This window comes from Piliocolobus tephrosceles, chromosome 10 (assembly GCF_002776525.5).
Source record: "Piliocolobus tephrosceles isolate RC106 chromosome 10, ASM277652v3, whole genome shotgun sequence".
NCBI lineage: Eukaryota > Metazoa > Chordata > Mammalia > Primates > Cercopithecidae > Piliocolobus > Piliocolobus tephrosceles.
This window is the reverse complement of record NC_045443.1, coordinates 110471994-110495706: the sequence shown is the minus strand read 5'-3', so window position 1 is coordinate 110495706 and position 23713 is coordinate 110471994. Positions and strand designations below refer to the sequence as shown.

The 23713-nt window shown below is 43.1% G+C and overlaps 1 protein-coding gene across 5 annotated transcripts in view; it reads right to left on the bottom strand.

Moving 5' to 3' along the window:
* Positions 1 to 23713, bottom strand: part of RPH3A (rabphilin 3A) — a 331956-nt gene that overhangs the window by 51772 nt on the left and 256471 nt on the right. For 3 of the 5 annotated variants that reach the window (XM_023203847.1, XM_023203865.1, XM_023203858.2), the window contains exons 3-5: positions 23125 to 23213; positions 14629 to 14640; positions 2925 to 3071 (exon numbers count right to left, since the gene is read on the bottom strand). In XM_023203847.1, the coding sequence (XP_023059615.1) occupies positions 2925 to 3071; positions 14629 to 14640; positions 23125 to 23195 (230 nt within the window). In that variant the 5' untranslated portion in view covers positions 23196 to 23213. The remainder of the gene's footprint in view (positions 1 to 2924; positions 3072 to 14628; positions 14641 to 23124; positions 23214 to 23713) is intronic. The other 2 variants (XM_023203869.1, XM_023203877.1) reach the window with 2 other exon arrangements.

The window sequence follows — 23713 nt, the reverse complement described above, 5'->3', positions numbered from 1 at the left end:
TCCCAGGGAAGTGTGGGTGGAACAGTAATCAGGGCAGGTTTGAGCTTATAAGACACAAATAGCATTGGGTTTGCCTCTGGCGATGCTACCAGCAAGGGCTGGCTGCAGGAAGGGCGCTGTGGAACAACCACAGCCAGGATCTTCCGGGACTGTCCTCCCCACTCTGGGAAGCCAGGCAGAAAACACACTGTCTCAGCAAAGGGACATTCTGTCACCAAAGACTTGGCCCAAGCTCCCCTGGAAGCCTCTCAAATCTCCTTCAGGGGAAGCCACGGGCTGCTAGAGTTTCAGGACTTGCCAAACAGGAGTCTCAGGGCAGACTTCTAGAACAAAGGCTTCAGCTAGTGTCAACAATCAGCTTTCTCATTAAAAAAACAAACAAACCTCACAATTAAATAACTGCCACTATTTATTAAGCATGTACTTTGTACAAGGCACCACAATAATCCTTTGCATGCCAATTAAATACTCACCCAGATGTATGTGATAATGTTATCCCCATTTTGCAGATGAGGAAACTGAGGCACAGGGAGGCAGAGTGGCTTATCTAAGGGCACGCAGTGGGTAAGTGGCAGAACTGGAATTTGGACCAAGGTCTCTCTGACTTGGCAACCCCAGTTCTTAACCACAATGCTCTGCCGCCATGTCACAAGGTTGGTAGGGAGAATACAGCAGGGCATTGAAGATAAAACAGGGACCCCATTTACCCTGTTCTATATCATTTAAGCTGGGATCTGCTCAGTCCACAAAGACCTCCTTAACCTGACCCCCAGAGGCAGCCCAGTGGCCATGTTGATACAACAGGGCTTGGCATGCCTGGCTGCAGTTGATTGGACAAAGGATAGTATCTGACATAAGACAGTCAGAGTACTTTCCCTGGGAATTTGGACCCTGGATAAGACTATAAACCCCCAAGCCTCTTGGCCACAGGCAATGTAGAAAGAAGTTGGGAGACAGCCTCATCTTCCATGTTCATTCATTCACTCACAAATATTTTGCTGTGCACCTGTTATATACCAGGCTTTGGGAATACAGCAGTGAACAAAACCGGCAAAAATATCTATCCTTAGGAATCTTAATCTAATGGGGAGAGACATACAATTGTTAAAGAAAATATGTGAAATACAAAATGTGATAGCTGGTGATAAGTGCCATGCAAGAAAAAGGTTGAGCAGAGTTCTTGTTTTCACTCTTTACCTTTAGCATACATACATTTCCTTCCCTCATGACTGAGGCCCATCGCTGTATGAAGACACACACATATGCACACACACACATGCACACATATATATGCACGTGTGCACACACACATGCACATACACGCACACATGCATGCATACATGCATACACACACGCATACACACTGCCAGCCTGGAGAACTTTTCACTCCTGAAATATCTTTTAAAAAGCAAAGCAAAATAGAAACCTAACCCCATAAGCAAGCCTCTCAGACCCATCTGCTTGGTGACCACCCGAGGAGGCTGACAGAGGGTCATGTGTGAAGCTGACACATCCTGAGGTTTGTTTGTCACTTGTCAACAACACCTCTGATTTTCCCAGCCTGCCCTAAGCGCAATTATCTGGATCAAATCAAAGGTACCCACTTCCTGCATCCCCAGAGCATCATTTTCCATCCAAGAATCTCGTTAACCCCCGGCTGAGGGTCTGGATAGGGAGATCAGTAGGCACCTCAGTGCCCAAATCCATTGTAAGCAGTTGGCAATGGCTGTCCCCGGCAGGAGGGATTGGGGAAGGGCATAGGGTGGCGGTGGTGTCCCAGCATCCTGCCTTCCCATTTCCTGTTTGATAGTTGGATCTAGGAAGACTACTTCAATGGCCTCTCTGTATCCTGGCAGCCAAAGTCTCCATTTATACCAAAAGCTCCCCAAACACATACCCTCACTCCCTTCTCTGAGTTACTCTCCCACCCTGATGATGCCCCACATGTTCCCCAGTCCCCCAGCTCCAGCCCACACCCATGCCACTCCTTGCTCTCTGGTATTGTCCCTGCTCATTGATTTTGTCACTCTCTTCCACTCATCACACATCCTTCTTATAAGCCTTGCTTCTCTCCGAAACATGTTTTCATTATCCCCTCCCTCTGAGCCCCACTTTCCCCTCCTTCCTACCATTTATTAAACACACAGTGTCACCAGAGCCTGGGTCAGGAACTGTGCATGCATCATCTCAACGCGTACAAGAGTCTTATAGGATAATTACTGTTATTTCCCCCATTCTGCCAGTGAGCAAACTGGGGCTCAGAGAGGTCAAGCAACTTGCCCAAGATCCACAGTAGGCAAGTAGGGAGCTGGCATGGGACCCCGGGTTCTTGGAGTCAGGACCCATCAGGTGAACCTCTGCTTCCTCACTCACATGCTGTCTGACCCTTATAGGACTGGTTTCTCCAATTGTCTTGTATAACTAATTTCAAACATGCTCTCTCTTTTACACACTCTTTTTTACCTACTCTCTGTCCTCCTAACCTTGCCCTCAGCTGTACCTTCTGACACCTACATGGCTCTCATTTCTAGAACACATCCCTGTGCAGCTGTGATTAGCTGAGACACCTCATGCTCACACCCACCCCACTTCTTGAAGCCTCCAATGACATCTCTCCTTTCCCTATCACAATACCCCTCCCCTGCCCCTTCTTCAATGCACCCCCAGCCAAGAAACTCCTCACTCGCAGCCCACTCTCTCCTCTAGTCCCTTTTCTCTTCTCCCAGCTCTCCCACCTCATGCAACAAAGATCCCGGGTCTGCCAGTGGGGAAGTCAGAGGGGGGGCAGGGAGGTGGCCCCATAAGTCACAAATGGCAAAGCCCAGAGGCAGCCCAGCACACCCTGTTCCAGGCAAGCCCTGCTCCAGCCCAGCACATCCTCCTGCCTCAGCGGCTCTGGGGTGAATGGGAAGTGTAAGCCTCACCCGATTCGCTCCTGCTCCATCTCTTCCATTTTCTCAGCTCGAGCGATCACCCTGTTGATGATTTCTTTCTCCTCATCGGTCAGCTCTTCCTGCTTCCTCTGCCTGTCAGGCTGACCACTGGGGTGGACGGACCAGCCTGCCTGGAGCCTGAAAAGAAATTTGGGAAAGTGTGAGGATGGAGGAAAAATAGGAGTTCAAATTCCTGCTGGGAAACTCACTGCCTGGGAAACAGTGGGTACGAGGATTATAGCTCTCAGAGCCTCAGTCTGCTCCTCTGTGCAATGGGACACACATACTTCCCTCTTAGGCTTCTGATGAGTTTATTTTGCTTATGTGCTTAGTACACAGTAGATGCTCCATGACGTTTTCAAGCAAGCTCATGGAAACCTGGAGAGTAAAGATATTTCAGAAAAGATTCTAGAACAGTAGACTTCTGTCAGCCTGACAGTCAGAGTCTGAAGCCCTGGGTCCCAGGTTGACCACAGCATCTGCCTGGCAGAGAGATGGCTTTTGGGGGCCACAGAGTGTTTTATTTATTTTTTTTTTATTTTTTTTATTTATTTATTTATTTATTTTTTTGAGACGGAGTCTCACTCTGTCGCCCGGGCTGGAGTGCAGTGGCCGGATCTCAGCTCACTGCAAGCTCCACCTCCCAGGTTCACGCCATTCTCCTGCCTCAGCCTCCGGAGTAGCTGGGACTACAGGCGCCCGCCACCTCGCCCGGCTAGTTTTTTGTATTTTTAGTAGAGACAGGGTTTCACCGTGTTAGCCAGGATGGTCTCGATCTCCTGACCTCGTGATCCGCCCGTCTCGGCCTCCCAAAGTGCTGGGATTACAGGCTTGAGCCACCGCGCCCGGCCCACAGAGTGTTTTAAAATAAGTTTAAACTGGTTGCCAACTAGGTTGTAAAAATCTCTTGAATTCACATAAATGTCTAGATTTCCAGCCTCAAAGGTTCTTGTAACATTTTGGGTTCTATCTTGTGTTCTTTTTGCCTTTCCTTGTCTTTTTAAGCAAACACTGACATAACATCTATTGGTGCCCACATTACCTAATTATCTCTCACACATGCCCACTGTGTGCCCGCATCAGCTTATTATCTCCCATGCAAGTCCCCCGAGTGCCTGCATTACCTCATTTAATCCTCACATCATCCCTACAAGGCAGGGGCTGTTCGTGTCCTTATTTCCTGGTGAGGAGGCTGAGGCAAGGAGAAATTAGAGCACTTGCCCAAGGTTGCATGGCTGACAAGTGGCAGTGGCAGGATTCAGACCTGAGCATCCTGCATATTTACCCTCCACGAGATGGAAAGAATGGGACCTGTGCCCGGCAGTGGTTCAGAGAATCAGAGGCTGCTGGGAGCAGAGTTAAGGCTGTGGTCTATGACAAATTAGTATCCTCTCCACTAACACCATGGTCCACGCCCCAAGGCTCTGAGGTGTATCACCGGAGTGGAAGGCAGGGTTGAACACCGCTAGAAATTCTTGTCCCTATGAGGGAAAAAAATCAGGAACTCTGAATCCTCAGGAGCCAGCCCTGCATTAGCCGCCAGCCTTGGTCCCTTCTGCTAGCCTAACCACAGCAGCAGGCATGAAATTGCATTTTGACATTGGAGGCTGGAAATTAAAAGCCCATCTTCCTCCCTCCTCCCCCTCTTCTGCCATCCCCCCACCTTAGCTAGCTTGCTCTGAAGAGCAGAGAAGGAAGAGTTTGAAGGAAAAGGGAAGCAGATGTCTTGGGGCAAGTCTTGTTTCCAGAAAGGGAAGGAGGACGTGGCCTGGGGAAATTCTGCTGGAAACACACCTTGCCTTCCCACATGTGGCCTTGGATGGGACACCTCTGGGATGAGCACATGCTAACACTGCTCAAACCCCTTGCTCAGAACTCTCCAGTGGTGTCTCATTGACTTAGAATAAAACCCAGAACTAGGCAGAAGTGATGGCTGCACAACATTGCGAAGATACTGAATGCCACTGAATTGTATGCTTTACAGTGATTACTTTTATGGTATGTGAATTTTACCTTAATAAAATAAAATCCAGACTTCTTGCTTATTCTGCAAAGTCCTACCTGGTCTGTCCCTTATCTGTCCCTCTGTCCTCATTGCCCCTTGCTCCCCCTGGTCACTAGGCTGCAGCCGCACTGGCCTCACTGCTCAATCTTAAACACCCAAGTCTTCTTTTTGCCTCAGGTCCTTTGCGCTTGCTGTTCCCCCTGCCAGGACATTTATCTCCCTGGATCTTCCCTCTCATCATCCTGGTCTCAGAGAGGCTGTCTTTGATCTCTCATTGCCCTGGTTCACTTTCTCCATTGCACCCATCTCTAGCTGAAGTTATCTTTCAAATTTTTTCTTGTTATATATTTATTACCCCTTTATCTCCCACCAGAACATAGATTACAGGATGGCACGGAGCTTGTCTGGCCCTGGTTCTCTATTGTGTCCATGGCATTTAGATCATTCTCTGATAGCAAGTACATAAAAAGAGGTTTTGAATAAGACCTGGTCCCTGGTGGCCAAAGGAGATGTTAAATGCCTAATTATACAGGTGACGTGCAGGGAGACTGAAGCAATGGAGGTTACTCATCCTAGAGACTGGGCAGAACTTCTTGAGGAAGTGAGGATAATTCATTGTGATCCTGGTGAAGATGAAGCTTCAGGGTTCTCTGTTTGCACGGGCACCTCCTGAGGCCCTAGGATGGGCCCTAGCAATGGTCATGTGATTAGGAAAGTTTGCAGAAGCAAGGTGGTTTTGTCTTTTTGATCTTGAAGAGGGCCCCTTAAGTATATAAGCTTTGGGCCCCACAATGCTATGGCTGACTTCTGCTGAGACCTCAAAGATAAGCTGAAGTGGTGATGGAAGGTAGGGGAGAGATTGAGTCTGGCAAAGGGCACCGAACTTTCTTTGCAAAAGCTGGAGTAGAGCAAGCAGGCAGCATGCTGGAGGGAAAGAAGACCAGTATGATGACCAGCCTCTAGGATGGTCCTCAGAGGTCCCTGCCTCCTGTTATTCATACTCTCCTGTGTGTGGTCCCCTCCCATGCTGAATCAAGGCTGATCCGGTGTGACCAACTAAATATAGTGGAAGTGATGCTGTGTGGCTTCCAAATCATAAAAGACACTGAAGCATCCACCATGGCCAGCCGCCTTGTTGTGAGGACACTCAAACAGCTCCATGGAGAGGCCCACTTGGAGGGGAACTGAGGCCCCCAGCCAACAGCTAGCACCAAACTGCCAGCTATGTGAGTGGCTCCTCGATCCCCTATGAAGCCTTCAGATAACTGCTGCCCCAGGTGACATGTCTGCAGCTGTATGAATGACCTTGTGCCAGGGCTGCCCAGCCAAGCCACCCTCCAATTCCTACTCACAGAAACTGTGAGGGATAATCCATGGTTTCTGTAATTTTAATCCACTTTTTTGAGATGATTTGTTATCAGATAACTAGGAAACCCAGTCCAGCAGGAGGATAGAGACAGACTGGTAGCACCCTCCCCACAGTGTCTGGATTCATGTTCTATTGCTGCATGACACATTCTTACAAATGTAGGGGCTTAAACTAACACACATTTATTTTCTCACAGTTTCTGGGGGTCAGGAGTCTGGGCTTGGCTTAACTGGGTCTTCTGCTCAGGATTTCACAAGGATGCAATCATGGTATGGGCTGGGCCGTGTTCTCATCTGGAGGCTTGAGAGGGGAAGAATTAGCTTCTAAGCAAAAATTCATTGGCAGAATTAATTTGCTCACAGCTGTATGACCCAGGGCCATGGCCTTTTGTTGGCTGTTGAGATAGTCCCTACCCCAGGTCCTAGAGGCTGCCTACATTTCCTAATCATGTGGACCTCTCTGATCCCATTGTGTGGGCCACTTCCTTCATCAAGTCCACAAGGAGAATCTCTAGCTCCTGTCACCCGAGACAGAGTCTTATATAACATAATGTGATCCCAAGAGTGACAGCTCATCCCCTTTGCTGTATTCTATAGGCTAGAAGCAAGGCTCAGGTCCTGCCCACACTCAGGGTCAGGGCATTACACAAAGGCATGAACACCAAGAGGTGGGGATCACTTTGAAGTCTGCCTGCTGTGGCATTCCTGGCAGATGTCCTTTCATCCTTGCTTGAATGCCTCCTGTGATGGAGGCCTCACTCTCTTTATGCAGAGTCTGTGCCATGTTATTGGGAAGATTTTCCATTTGGTGTGCCAATGCCCCTCAGCCTGCTGTTTCTTCCTATTACTTTTAAAGGATACAGTGGACTCCTGTATAATGAAGATCACCTACCCTTCCCAAAGAGCCCCAGTCATAATGAAATTCAGCCACTCCCAAGTCTCATCAGTTTTCCATGGAAATGGACACTTCACCTGCCTCTATTCTCCCTTATTTGCTGCCGCATCTCTTCCTGGATTTCTCTGTTGATCCTCCTTTATTTTCTGCCATTACAAAGCAGCTCAGTGACCAAAACTGAACACATGTGAGATTCTAGGCCTAGTCCCCAGTGAAGACTCTCCAAGGACACATTCCTGCAGCTCACAATCTGGTCAGGAGCCAGCCTGACCTGAAGTCAATGGCTCACACCCCACCACCACACCATTGCCAGTGTTATCGTGCACAGGAAATGCAAGCATCTGAACACACATGGCTCCAGAGACATAAGCAGGGCTGGGGGTCCCCGAGAGGCCCCGCCTAGGATAATTGCCTCCATCTGCAGACTGCAGATGAGCAGCCCTGCTGGAGGCTGCTGGCACCTTTCCAAACCCTTCCCCCATCCTCTGCTCCAGAACACGTAGTTGACAAACAGCTCATCATGTTTGAAAATGTCGCCGATTGGTCTCAGTGGGAACCTGCAAGCCTCCTGTGGATTTTCATGTTTTAATTCCAGAAGCAAACAGACAGAAACAAGATCAGTTTTTCAGACCAAAGCTTTTGCTCTCAGGGGACAGAATGGGCTTGTCTAGGTCTTTCTGAGTCGAGGAGCGATGTGAGCACGAGGTCGTCAAGAATCGGGTCCTTGGGATAAGACCCTTGCCAAGGGCTTCTGGACACAGGATGGCAGCTCTGTGTCCTTAAGACCAGAGCCAGAGTCCAGTGTTGGGACCTTGTTAAAGACTGAAGCCAGAGACCAAAGTATTGTTCCCCTTGGACAAGTTAGAGAATTGTATCCAATCCAGAAAATACCCAGCGGGCCTATTATGTGCTAATTTGAACCCTTGTTGACTTGGCAGAGTTAATGAGTGGAATCCTGGGTCTGACACTTGTTGGCAGTATGTGCTGGGCCTCTGCTCTGCTCTGAACCTCAGTTTCCTGGTCTGTTAATTGAGAATGTTAATAGGGCATGCATCACAGGGCCCTTGGGAAGATTAAATATGAAAGTGCATGCCAAGTGCCCAGGAAACAGCAGCCCTTGCTATTGTGACCATCCTCTTAATCTACCAGGATGCCCTAACTTTTTAGTGAGGGATGAATTGCACCGGGAACTTTGCAAGCAAACTGAGATGTGCTCCACAGTTTCGTGGGACTGCCTCTCCAGGTGAGTGCTGGCATTTTTCACAGTAACTCATTAGCTAGCTACTGGCAGAGCAGCCCTTCAACCTAAGCAGACCTGATGGCTGCCTACAATGACAGCCCTGGTTGCTATGAAGATACAGTAACCTAAGAGAGGGGATGCAGGAGTAGGCTTTGGGTTCATATAGCTCCAATTTCTTTTCTGGCACTGCCCTGCCTAGATGTGCAACCTTAGGAACAAGTTACATAGCATCTCTGAGTCTTAGTTTCCTCATCTGTTAAAGGGAATACGTACTAGTGAGTTCATCAAGCTCATATGAGGGTCAACTAGACCATGTATAAAAAGTGTTTAGCATAGATCCTAGGACTTGGCAAATGCTCCAAAAAGGTGAACTTGTGTTTTCTTTTTCTTCTTATTAAATATTTTTGGTATGAAACTGTGTCTCAAATCCTGCCACAGTGGCAATTCAGTGAAAAATTACCTAATAGCACTGCACATATAGTGGGCACTGAATCTGAATGAAAGAAAGAATGAATGAATAGAATGTTCTGATAGGGAGGAGTAGGGAAGACAGATGGGAAGACAATGACCCAGGGTGGGAAGAAACCAACGGAATGAAACAAAACGTGCAGCCTGGATCACTGACTGGCATTTGAAATCAGGAAGCTCTTTGACACCTTAAAGCCATGGTAGTAGGAGTGTCCAAATCAATTCCTTGCGCATCTGCACAAACATGAGCCTAGTTGATTTAGCTATTCAGGAGAGAGAGATAGAGAGACAGAGAGAGAGAGAGGGAGAGAGAGAGAGACAGGAGAGAGACCAACTAACCTAGCTGACTTTAAGTGGCAGGAATGAATGCTGGAGAAAATGAACTTTCAGAAACATCCTTCCTGGACCAATCCTGCAGCTCCCAGATCTCCTTTCTCAATCGGATACACTAACCCCAGACCAGAATCTACTGAGATATTAGGATGCAATGGAAAACAAAGCAAAACAAAACAAAACAAATCAAACTCGAGCTTTAGATTCAGAACAATCTGCATTCAAAACCCTGGCACTGTGTGACTTAGGGGAAAGTATTTTATCTCTCTGGACTCTAATCTCCATCTGTCAAATGGAGTTAATAATAATATTTATGTCATAGGGTTTACATTTACTGTCTTGTTGAATTTTTGCAATACTTTTGAGGTAAACATTATTCTCCTCTCGAGTATACCAAGGTTCAGAGAGGTTAATCACTTGCCTAAGGCCACGCAGCTTGAAGTAGCAAAGCCAGCTCCAGGGGGGATGTCCTGTGCTCTGAACCACCATGCTATCCTGCCTTTCTAAAAGGCAGCCAGATGGTCCAATCTCACGTTCTATCTCCCAGGCCATAGTCAACTCTTCCAGACCCCCGCCCCCCTCATCTTAATTATTCGTGGCTCTTCAGTTTAGAGGAAGCTTGAATCTCAGGAACTTTTGACTGTTGGTTCCAAATATATTTTTTGTTTGTATATTTTTTCCAATGAGGTTTTTTTTTTTTTTTTTTTTTTTTTTTTTTTTTAAGAGACAAGGTCTTGTTATGTTGTCTATGCTGGATTTGAGCTCCTGAGCTTAAGCAATCCTCCCACCTCAGCCTTCCAAGTAGCTGGGACTAGAGGTGTGCATCACCACATGAAGCTTAATAGGGCCTCATTCTGAGCATCACAGTAGATTCGTCTAATTAGGGGAATGTAAAGTATAGAGACACCAAGAGCCCATCACTGGCTTAAAATGCTGATGGTATATGTGATGTAAATGGGGATGGAAACAAGCACATTCCCCCAGATGATGAAGAACTTGGGGGCTCTCTAGGGCCTGTCTACCGCTGGCTAATCTGCAAAGAACAATGTGCCACATCCTGGCTGCAGGAAGAAATGCTCAGAGCTGCCTTTGAGGTGGAAGCAGGGAATTGGTTGTATGCCCCTACCCAAAATACACCTCTTATTTTAGAAGGCACTTTACTGCCCACTCTAGAAACTAAACACCTTTACTGGGAAAAGATAATGTAAACCCTATCTGGGTACTGGTCTGAACCTATAAAAGCCTCTGGGCAGTGCAGAGGGGTGGCCTGTGATAGAGTTCATCACTTCTCAAACTTTAGCATGCCTAAGATTCACTTGGCGAGCTAGCCAGAATGCAGATTTCTGGGCCCTTTGCAGAAATTTGGGTTCAGAAGGTCTGGGGTGGGACTTGAGAATTTGCATTTCCAGGAGAGGAAGGAATAAAGTCGGGATAGTTAATGGGTACAAAAATACTCGTAGATAGAAGGAATAAGATCTAATATTTGGTAGTACAATGAATAGGATGACTATAATTAACAATATTTTATTGTATATTCAAAATAACTAGAAGATTAGAATTAAAATGTTCTCAACACAAATAAATGATAAATGTTGGAGGTGATACGTATTTCAATTACCCTGATTTGATTATTCCACATTGTATATAGGTACCAAAATATCACACGTACCCCAAAAATATGTAAACTATTTTATGTCAATAAAAAAATTTAAAAATTTAGAAAGAAAAAAAGAGACAAACATTGGGGAAAAAATTAATATTTAGTATTTTAGTAAAAGCATGAAATATGGTTTATTGTAAGGATGGCCCCAATATTTCACTCTTCTCTGTATACATGCCCTATGCCATGTGAATTTGAAATTGATCACCGAAAAGTCAGGGTCTATTTTCTTTTCTTTCTTTTTGAGATTGTGTCTCACTTGGTCACCCAGGCTGGAGTGCAGTGGCACAATCTTGGCTCACTGCAACCTCCACCTCCTGGGTTCAAGTAATTCTCCTGCATCAGCCTCCTGAGTAGCTGGGACTACAGGCGTGCACCACCATGCCCAGGTAGTTTTTTATGTTTTTAATAGAGACAGAATTTCACCACGTTGGCCAGGCTGGTCTTGAATTCCTGACCTCAAGCGATCTGCCCACCTCGGCCTCCCAAAGTGCTAGGATTCTGGGCATGAGCCACCACGCCTGGCTCTAGCATCTATTTTGCTACTCCTTAAATCTAGCCCAGACTTAGGACTTGCTGTGGGCAATAAAATGCAGGGGAGTGATGTTGCACTAATCCAGAGGCAATGCCTCCAAAGGCCTTGTGTGTTTGTTTACTCTTATACCCTGCCATCACCATGGGAAAACTCAGGATATCCCGTTGGAAGGTGACGCATGTGATATCATGTTGGAAGAAATGTATCATTCCAGACATGGTCATCTTAGATCAGCCAATCCTTTGATGCATAAATGAGCCTAGCCAAAGTCCATAGAGTCAGTTACCAAGCCCAGATCCCTGAGAACAAGTAACTGTTCTAAGCCACTGAGTTTTAAGATGGTTTGTTACACAGCAAAAGCTAACTGATACATTTTTCACCATGGCAAAAAAAAAAAAAAGAGTGAAACTTGTTAGACTTCCTATACTTATTTTACAATTTAGCATTATGTTAAATTCCAGTTGTATAATGTTTACCATACTATTTTTAATGCTTTCAGCCACTAAAGGTCTTTATCCAGCTCCACTCTTATCTGTCTCAAATATTTGGCTTCTGAATAAAGTATTATTCAAAGAAAGACTTTCACTGCTAAGAAAAAGTCTAAAGACCACTGTAGGTAACCTGCTCATTTTCCCAGATGCCTGAGACTCACAAGGAGAAAGAGAATTGCCGAGAATCATGAGTGGAGAGAGGATGGTCCAGGACTTGAGAAACCAGCCTTCTCGATGTGCTTCATCTGCTACCAGAAGGCACCTGCTCAGGCGCACCACGAGGGGGTCAGAATGAAGCCACCCACCAAGGCCAGCATCAGTGGACCCCGACACAAAAGGAAATTAGCCCCAACTCCAGATGGAAGCCTCTCATAGATGTTTACCCTTGAAGTACTGCAAAGGGCAGCCTCCCATATCTTTCCTGCCTCCCACCTTGATTCTTCATTGCGTGCACACAATAGTCACATAATAAATACTTGCCAGATGTCTCTATTAATAAATTATAACTCCCTAAAGGAGTGGGATGATAGAAAAGCTGTCGGGGCATGAAAGCTCTGAAGCATTCAACAGCAGAGGTGTGCAGAAAATTAATCCTTTTTCTTTTCTTTCTTCTTCTCTCCCTCCCTTCCCCTTGGATGCCAACATGGGCAGGTGTCTGCAGGAAGTCTCTTTAGAGCAGAGTGAATGGGATTTTAATGAATCCTGAAGGAAAGGAGGGGCAGCTACACCACAGAATGTTTTGCCCATGCCCAGCTGGTATAAAGGCCCCTTTGGATGAAATTTACCCAATCCAGACTAACAGGGGGTGCAGAAGGGATGCTGTGGGTCCTCCAGGTCCTCAGAATGCCAAGGGGACCTGGGGCTCCTGTTAACCTTTTTAGCCAGACTGAATTCCATTCTGTTCTTATAAAATCCCATGTTGTCTCTCATGGTTGGGCTTGGTAGATGCCGTCTCCCTCACTGGGAGCTCCTCTGTCTCCTCCACATAGTGCTCCTCCCTCTCCTGGTCTCAGCTTACACATCACTTCTTCCAGGAAGCTCTCCATCATCACCCTCAGGTCTGAGCTAGGTGACTGTCTTTGTGCTCCACAGTCCACTGTGATTCTATGATTACAGCTCCGCACATACTGGAGTGTATTTGTTGGTGACTGGCCCTTTATTTGTTTGTAGACTCCACTAGACATATATTTACACTTGGCTAACTGTGTCCCTGGTGCTTAGCATGGTGCTTGGTATTTAGTAGGTACTCGGTGTAAGTGTTTATTAATAGAGGAAGGGAGGAGGGAAGGGAGAGAGGGAGGAAGGGGGGGGGAAGGAGAGAGGGAGGGAAGGGAGCAAGGAGGGAGGGGAGGATCTTGGGGATGAAGAACAGAGGGGAGGAGGATGAACATGCTACCTTTCAACCTGCAGCATTCGTGAAACCTCTAAGAGCCTTGAGACCCTCTGGAGTCATGAACATCTGTCTTGTGATGTTCATATTTGTAATCTGACAACAACCCAGCATCTCTCTCCAGCATGTCTGAATAATACACTCATGATTTCATAGAAAGCAGATCTTGCCTGTCCAGGGTCCTGCCAGCCGACAACAGAGCTTGTAGAGCATTCAAATAGTCTTTACAAGGCAGCTTGTTGAAAGCTCTCATCTGACAGATGGAGAAACTGAGGCACAGAGCAGGGAGAAGAGTTTTCCTGGGTGTCCTGGCTACGTATTAGCTGTGTTAACTAAATCTTTAGAGCATTCTGGGTCTCATAATGTGGTTATTTGGGTCCAAAAAAGCTGGAAAAGTTGTGCAAGAGTCTTCTATGTAAACATAAGGGTAAGGCAAGGATGTAATTCACACCTTCATCTAACTTTGCTTGGTTAAGCTTTACAGTTGATAAAGCTTTCTGCAAACATCTCACTTGATCCCACCACCAGCCAGTAAGGAGGGAGGGGCAGGGTTATTGTGCCTATTTTACAAACAAGATAACCAAGGCTCAAGGAGGTGAAGGGCTGTGTCCCAGGCCACAGGGACCGTGAGTCCCAGAGTCCCACAGTTGCGGGGAGGGGAGCTAAACATGACTTTCCATAGTTTCTGAATGTGTGCACGCAACTGAAGATGGGGCTACTTTGCAGTCTGGCTGCTCATTTGTTGGACCCGGCATCCAATCTGTCATGTGTATTTAGGAAAAGAATCCAATTAAAAACACAAAAGTGAGAAAAGATAGGGCCTCTGCGTCAAAGGTATTTTGCTGGGAAATCAGGATGACCTCTGATGAGGTAACAAAGACCAAATGTACAGCACATAACAATCCAGAGCCCTGCCCTGTTCATCATCATCTTTTATTCATGGTAGCAGGTATTAGAGTTAACATTTTCCTAATCGCAGAACAGTGCTCCCCAGCAAAATGCTGCAGAAACAAGGGCACTGAGTGGCCAATAAAATTGCTGAAATCCTACACATCACTAACAAGAATTGAGGGCTAAGAAATATCTTCCATCCTTTTATCAAGTTTGGTATGAGGTTTTTTTTATTTTATAAATATTTTTTCCTAAGGTGGGTGTGGGTATTTTTTATATTTTAGCTTTTTAAAAAATATTTAAAATTTGCTAGTTTCTTTTTTAACCATCTCTCTTCAGGGGCAAGCCACCTTGATCAGAGAAAGAGATAAAATACAGTTTGTAAAAAAAAAAATAAATAAGTGTTATAAAATACTCACTGTTCTTTATCACTGAAGGAAGGCAGAGAAAGGAGAGAAAGAAAAAAAATGAATAAAGTTAGGTAAGAAATCGTCACAATATCAACACTGCCTGGATGCAACACTCACGTAGTTTGAATTATGATGACCTACTTCCATTTTTTTTCAGCCATTATCTAAAACAAGGCTGCTTCAACATCGCATTATGAAATCCACATCTTTGATTAAATTGACCAGCCAGTTTGGCTTATTAATTAACTAAGCTGATCATGTATGTATTTGAATAATGGTTTGGGGCACTAAAAAGAAATCACTGAATGATCTCATGGCCATCATCTTTCTTGGTTTCTGTTATTTCAAACACTGGGGGACAAGGACCACACTAGGTAGAGCAATGGGCCCTGAACAGTAGACCTTGCAGTTCCCCAGTTTGGGGAAGCAAGTTCTTCCACTCTAGACTGGAGACCAGCATCTCCATTTATGAGGCATGCAACCAAAAGCAGGTCATATCATCTCTTTGTGCCTCAGTTTCCACCTCCCAGGTCTGGCACTCTCTGGTTTGCAGACTTGAATGCTAGACAGAAGTTTCAACTGTCAAAGACCAGCATTTCTCCCCATGTATTCTTAACATGAAGAACTGAACCATTGCCCTAACCAAGCAAGGAGTAGATGCATTCATTTCTCTCAAATTCCCCTGTTGTTGGTTTCAAACGTGATCATTAAATTCAAGGAGGGTGAGAGAGGAAGACATTTGAAAATAACAAAAACAGGAAGCGTGTCTGGTTAGCCCGCAGTTAATTATGACTATATTCGTTAATTTACTGGAGAAAGACATTATAAGTGTCTGCATTACTTCACCACCACTGCAACAGACTAGATAGCATGTGTGATGACTGTAATTCACCCATTAGCATTTATTGGAAAATAATTTTCATATCTGAAGAAAAGGCAGCAGCAATCAAGCCAGCCAGATGCATTCAGAATGCCAACATGTTTCATGGGAGCCCCGGAACGCTTTAATGAAATGGCGTCCAGACTGTTTGGATAATTTTAATTTAATTGTAAGGCAAATTGTTTGGCTTCATATCGACTAAAGTAAACTCTGATGGATGAGATTTTAATTCACTGACATTTCTTAAATAAAATAAATATTTTACCCCATCCACCCTTCAGGCAACTGTTTATCTTACAGAGACACACTTTCTGGCTGAGGAAATATTCTCTGCAAAATAAGTTTGGCTCCAAGAAGACATCGTGAAAAGGGCTTTGGAAACTAGCAATTTCCTATGAAAAAGGAAACCAACAGAGTTCAATAGTGTCTTCAAAACAGTAAAACTTGTAGAACTGGAGGAGGTATTAGATAGAAGTAGTAAACAGACATGAGACATTTGCTTTGGAGTACATGGGTGGACTAAATATTCAGAAAGACCCTTCACCAATATAAAATTAGATACTAGAAAAATTAAAGCAAACTTTAAAAAAATGCAGCTCTGGGATTTCTAGAAAGTAAGGAAATTCTCCAAACGAATAAACCAAATAGATTTAATTAAAACAAAAACCTTTTTCTCTTCAAAAGACTCTGTTATGGAAAAGGAAAGGTAAGTAACAGACTTGGAGAGAGTATTTGCAACATGTATATCCACAAGGGATTTTATCTCTAACATAAGGAAACTTGTAAAGCTTAATAATAAGAAGATGAATTACCTGATTTTAAAAATGGACAAAAGATTTGAAAAGATACTTCAACAAAGAGTTATACAAATGGAAAAAATTGATACTAGTATGTCTAACATCATTAATTATTAGGGAAATGCAAATTAAAACCACAATGAACCACTATACACACACCAAGAAGGTTAAAATTAGAAAGACTGATCATACCAAGTGCTGCTGAGGTGGTAGGGAAGCTGGAACTGTCATCCACTTCTGGTGGAAATTTTAAATAATACAATAAACTTGAAAAACAGTTTGACAGTTTCTTAAAAAGTTAAACCAGCATCTACCATATGACTGAAACACTCCACTCTTAGGTAATTACCCCAAAGAAATGAAAGTATGTGTCTATACAAAGTTTTATTTGTACTAGCCCAAACCCACTGTCCATCAATGGATGAATGAGTAAATGAACTGTGGCATATTCACATAATGGAATAATATTCAGAAATTAAAAGAAACAAATATTGATATATAAAACAATATGATTGGACCTCAAAATAATTACACTGAGTGAAAGAAGACAGATAGCTCCCTTGCACAAAGGGTACACACTGGATGATTCCATTTATATGAAGTTCCAGAAAAAGCAAACAAATTTATTGCTAAATAGTGATGACTTAGGGATGGGTGGGGAGAGGGAGGGGTAAGAAGGAGGAACTATAAAGAGTAACAAGGAAGTTTTGGCGATGGATGTATATGTTCATTATCTTGATTACTGTGATGATTTCATGGGTATACACATGTTTTTATGGCTGATGATGGCTCATGCCAGTAATTCCAGCATTTTGGGAGGCCAAGGCTGGAGGATCACTGGAGGCCAGGAGTTTGGAACCAGCCTGGGCAACATAGCAAGACCTTGTCTCTATTTTTAAAAAAACTTATCCAGGTGCAGTGATGTGCACCCATAGTCCCAGGTTCTCAGGAAGCCAAGATGGGAGGATTGCTTGAACCTGGGTGGTCAAAGTTACAGTGAGTTGTGGTTGTACAACAGAGTGAGATACTGTCTCTAAAAAAATAAAAATATAAAATTATCAAATTGTGCTTTAAATTACCCTAATTGTGTACCACTGAAGGTATATTAATTATACCTCTATAAAGCATATTTTAAAATAGGGAATCCAGCAAACTGAATCCAGAACAGGGAGCTGTGAGCAATAAACCAATGCAAATACCAACATTACATTCCAGGGGCTGACGTGGAGATCCTGACAGGTGCAGAAGCTGAATTGGAGATACTCACATGGAGCCAGGACCCTCAAAGGGAGCAAAAGTGTTTCTGGATGACCAGAGCATCTCACTCCTGGCAGAAGCAAATGTAAATACCTCTGAAGAAAAATGTTCCCAAGGTAGATCCCTAGGATTCTCACAGACTGAGCATTCAAAGTGCAAGTAATTATAAGTGAAAATCTGCAGGAAAGACAAACGACAGACCTACATGGTCAGAGGCGTCAGGCAGTGGTGTGCTGGTAAATGTTTAACAACTGACTCTCTGGGGAAAGAGCTCCGTGGAGGCTGATTTCAAATGCCAACATGATGTGACTAAATGAAGAGCTGGGAATAAATGTACAGCAGCATACCTTTATATAGTATTTCCACCTTACAGGCATAATAGACATAAATAACAGAGAACATCAAAATGTAGTAAAACAGGTCAGGCACAGTGGCTCACACCTGTAATCCCAGCATTTTGGGAGGCCGAGGTGGGCGGATCACCTGAGGTCAGGAGTTCAAGACCAGCCTGGCCAACATGGTGAAACCCCGTTGGGAGGGAGACAAAAGAATCGCTTGAACCTGGGAGGTGAAGGTTGCAGTGAGCCAAGATTGTGCCACTGCACTCCAGCCTAGGCAAAAGAGCAAGACTCTGTCTCAAAAACAAGATAGTGAAATAATTGAAACGTGTTTAATTTTGAATATTTATCACCATTGTGTGTAATATGATTTAACTATAAATATAACTTTATTTATTCATTTCAGGGAAAGGGTCTCTCTCTGTTACCCAAGCTGGAGTGCAGTGGCATGCAATCATAGCTCACTGCAGCCTCAAACTCCTGGGTTCAAGCAATTCTCCTGCTTCAGCATCCTGAGTAGTTGAGACCACAGGCATGCACCACCACATCCAGCTAATTTTTAAATTTGTTGTAGAGATGGAGTCTCTCTGTGTTGGCCAGGCTGGTCTCAAACTCCTGGCCTCAAGTGATCCTCCCACCTCCCAGCCTTCCAAATTGCTGGGATTATAGGTGTGAGCCACAGTTCCTGGCTAATATATATCTTAATTTTTAATAATGGTCATGTTTATTAACTGGCTCACAAAATTCCTAAAAATTTAACATCCATTCTAATGAGCTTTTATGGTACATATCCAGCATGCCACTGAATCAGGTATAATTATTGGATACAGAATGTGAAGTTACTCTATGTGAAATACTTAAAGAAATAAAATGTGGATTAAAACAAGCAAGAGTCAAGAGATTAAAAATGGTTAGGAAGATACTAAAAAGAATGAAAGATAATTTTTAGAAATAAAATACGTAACTACTAAACTCTAAAATGCAATGGGCGGTTTAATGGCCAATTAATATGCTCTAAGACAGAGTATAGCCAGGATGAAAGACGTGAAGAAATTACCCAAAATACAGCAAAGAGGTAAAGAGATATAAAATATGAAAGAGAGAACAGACAGAGCAAGACCCAACTCAAAGAAAAAAGTGAGAGACAGAATCAGCAACATGGAGGTCTAATATTTATCTAATCAGATTCCAGATAGGGAAAATAGGGAGAACCGAAGAAAGAAAAATATTTCAAGAGATAATGCTGAGAATTTTCTAGAAATAGAAAATTTCTAGATTTTTCATGTTGAAAAACATGAATCCACTGTTTCAGGAAGCACAACACACACCAAGTAGAAAAAAACAATAAGAAATATACACTTAAGCACATCATTCTACAGAACATCAAAAAGAAGGTCTTACGTGGAGGGAAAAATCATCTACAGAGGAAGGGCAATTGTTGACTTAAGACTCTTAACAGACACTTGAAAGCACAACCAATCCTTCAAAGTCCACCTAGAATGCTGCAACCTTCAAGAACAAGGGATAAATCGATATTTTAAGATACACACAGTCTGAGAGAGCTTACCAACAGAATTTTACCAAATGAAAAGCAGTACTTCAGGAAGAAGTAAAGTGGCCCCAAGAAGGACCAGGAAGAAGTAAAGCGGCCCCAAGAAGGACCAAGATTCAGGAAGATTTGAACATCGAACCAGAAAACTAGAAGACGGGAAAAATTTTTTTTTAAATGCCAGTATAAAATAATAATGTCTAATATATGGAGTTAAATAAAGGATTAAACTAAGATACTAGAGAAGAGTGGTATGTAGGTAAGGAGGGTCGGAATTAAGATGTTGTTAAGAGTGTTTTAAGCACCTTGTGTTGCCTAGAGGAAGATGTTGAGACAGTAACTCTAGACATGATTAGTTATGAATGGTAATACTTTAAGGATAGCCATGGAAATCGTAGGAATGAACCACATGACTTTGAAACCAATAACGAGAAAAGTAGAATTTGTAAACCCCCAAGGCCAGTTAACCAATTAATAAAAATAAAAGGCAAGGAGAGAAACAAAAGAACCATAGAAAAAGAGAGACCAAGACAACAAGAGAGTAGAAAAGTTAAACTATATAATGGATCAGCAAACTATAGCCTACAGGCCAAATACAGTCAGCTGCTTGTTTTTATTTAAAAAAAAAAAAAAAGGAAAAAAGCCATGCCCATTGATGTGCATGTTGCCTATGGCTGATTTTGCACTAGAACAGTGAAAGTAGAGTTGTTGCAATGGAGACTTTACGGCCAGAAAAGCCTGAAATATTTACTATTTGGTCCTTTACAGAAAGAGTTTGCTGATAATTACGGTATCTGTCAATGGATTAAAACCATCACCTAAAAGACAAAGATTACCGCACTGAATTAAACAACAACAAAAGAAACAAAATCTGGCTAAAAATATCCTTTATATTCTCTTACCTGAAATGTAAGAGGACTAAAAGATTAAAAATAAAATGATAAAATGTTGTTTTATCCTTTTTATGTTGTTTTTTAATATCACAAAAGGGAGTTTAGGACAAAAAGTCATTATTAGAGATAAAGAGAGACATTATATAATGATAAAAGTTTCAATTTTTCAGTAATATAGGTCAACTCCAAACCTGTAGCCATCTCACAGAACCACAAGGAGAAACTGACAGATCCATGGTGACTGAAGGAGATTTCAGCATAATACAAGTAGACTAAAAAGCCGTAAATGTAAAAACATGTTATAAATACAATTAATAATCTCATTTTGATATGTGAGTGACCTTACAAACTATAATCATAGAATGCACATTTTTCTTATGTACTCGTTGAGCATAGCCTAAGATCTGGTTATAAGCCAAATCTTAACACATTTCAAAGACGAAGTATCATATGGGTCATATTCTCCAACCGAAATGCCATTAAATTTGAGATTAATAATGAAAAAAGTAATAAGTTAAGAATCCTCAAACATATAGAAATTTTTAAATATACCGCTAAATCACTCTTGGTTTAAAGTAGAAATCATAAGAGAAATTTTAAAATACATAGAAATGAGAAACAATGAAAATACTATATGTTGAAGCTTGTGGGATCATTTGAATGTGGTACTTTGTTGATCACATTTATAATTACTAATATTAGAAAAAAGGTAAGTTTTATATTAATGAGGTAAGTATACAACACAAGTATTTAGGAAGTAATAGAATACACTTAAGAAAATGGAAAGGATTATTTAATAGAAATTAGAACAAAAATTAATCAGACAGTAAATGACAGGGCAATATTAAATAAAAAGAAAGGCATTCCCATTTCAATCTCCTTTCCAACCTCACGTACTTCAAGGAGAAAGTGCTCATATGACTTTAACACCTCTCTATCACTTGCTAGTTGCCTTTTTTTTTTTTTTTTTTTTGAGACGGAGTCTCGCTCTGTCGCCCAAGCTGGAGTGCAGTGGCCGGATCTCAGCTCACTACAAGGTCCGCCTCCCGGGTTTACGCCATCCTCCTGCCTCAGCCTCCCGAGTAGCTGGGACTACAGGGCGGCCAGACGCGGTGGCTCAAGCCTGTAATCCCAGCACTTTGGGAGGCCGAGACGGGCGGATCACTAGGTCAGGAGATCGAGACCATTCTGGCTAACGCGGTGAAACCCCGTCTCTACTAAAAAAATACAAAAAAACTAGCTGGGCTAGTTGCCTTTTGAAGTGGAAAGCAAGTCTCAGGCTCAGAGCCTCTGTGAGGCTACAGTTTATAGCTAGAATGTAATAACATTGTTTTTTAAAATTATTTGTCTTCACGGTTATCTTTGTTCATAGAAAGCATGAACTAATTATCCACTTACATTCATTTGTGATTAAAAAAACTCTTGTTAGAGTGCTTACATTTTATAAGTAGCCAATTAAGAGAAAATAACAATAATGATATTTCATAGATGAGGTAAAAATTGTAAAAGTGGTGCTCGAATGACCAAGTTTAGGGAAACACTACTCTCCAATAAGGAAAAATCTTTGCTAAAAAGCCTTTGTAGGCTGGGGGTAGTGGCTCACACCTGTAATCCCAGCACTTTGGGAGGCCAAGGCAGGAGGATCACTTGAGCCCAGGAGTTTGAGACTAGCCTGGTCAATATAGCAAGACCCTATCTCTACAAAAAGAAATTAAAATTAGCCAGGCATGGTGGTACATGCCTGTAGTCCAAGCTACTCAGGAGGCTGAGACAAGAGGATTGCTTGAGCCTGGGAGGTCAAGGCAATAAGTTATGATTGCACCACTATGCTTCAGCCTGGGCAATGGAGCAAGACCCTGTCTCAAATTAAAAACAAACAAACAAACAAACAAACAAACAAACAAACAAAACCTTTCTCCATTCTTTGGGCAAGCCACAACAACTACACCCTGACATTTATTCTTTTTACAAAAATAACCATATCTTCAACTGTCCTACCCAGAATTTAAACTCTTAAACTGACCCTAAAATACTGTCTAACATAAGATTGACAGAAGTTCACAGTTAAGGAAACTTAGAGGTCATCTATTCCAGGGAGACCAACTGGGATGAGTGGGTAACAGAAATGTCCAAAGTAGGCCAGGTATTAGAGACCAACAAGGAATGATGGGGACTGTGGAAAACTGGAGAGATCTTGTCAGTCTAAATATATGAGCTGCTACTTGTCTTCTGCTGAACTGTTGGCAAAATTGTGGTCCAGTATTGTCAGGTCTTCTGATATTTTGAAGTCAAGTCAGAAATCTGGACTTTCATGCAAAATCTCCCAATTTTTACATGATCAGGCCCAAAATATAAAAAAGAAAAAAACCATACACACACAATTCTGCAAGTCAGAGTCTGCCAGGTTGTAATCTCTGATCTAGTGCAACTTCCTTATTTGACCGATGAGGGAACTAGGACCCCAAGAGGGGAAGATATTTGCCTATCATCACACAGTAAATTAGCTCATATCCAGAACTAGAACCCAAGTCTGGTTCTGACCACCAGGTCAGTTCTCTCTCCAGTCCACCAGGCCACCTAATCTATGGAGCATGAAACTCAGGATTTAATCTGTTCTTCCAACCTTGCAAAATAGTCAAACTAGGGGAGACATTTTCATGACTGAACTCCCATTAGGTTCCTCTCCCCCTTCCTCAGGGAAGGAAGCTATTCCTTCTTTTTTTAAAGCGTAGAACTGTCAAAACCTCATCGACTCAAAACAAGCCACTCCCAGGAAGATGCAGCAACTTACTTTGATTGAAGGGGCCGGTCACTGGGGTACATCCAACGGTTAGAACTGTTGCTGAACACGGTGTCAGTCATGGTAGACGTCTAGTGCTCCTGGAAAACATCAACCCAGAGAGGACATCACCTCATCATTCAGCCACTCCTTAGTTCTCAGGTCCCTGCTTTATACCACATACCCAGTGGGATAGAGAAGAAAGAACTAAATCTAGTTTCTCCATTTTTCAGATGGGGAATCTGAGATCCTAAGGGGGAAAAGTGTCTTGCTGGAAGTCACAGCTACCCTGTGGCAAGAAAGGGACCAGAGGGAAGAAGCCCCTCACCTAAATCCAAGCTCCTCCATACACTGTTGTGGGGATGTTGAGGGACTGTTGTGGGGATGTTGAGGGAAGGCCACCGCAGCCCCAGCAGTGTGTGGGCCAGAGTTCTTAACTCGAATCCAGGGTCTTTCTACTGAGCAAGTCATCTGACTTAGCTGTTGTGGCATCATCCCTGCCTTTTTTTTTTTTTTCTTTTTTCTTTTTCTTTTTCTTTCTTTCTTTCTTTCTTTCTTTCTTTCTTTCTTTCTTTCTTTCTTTCTTTCTTTCTTTCTTTCT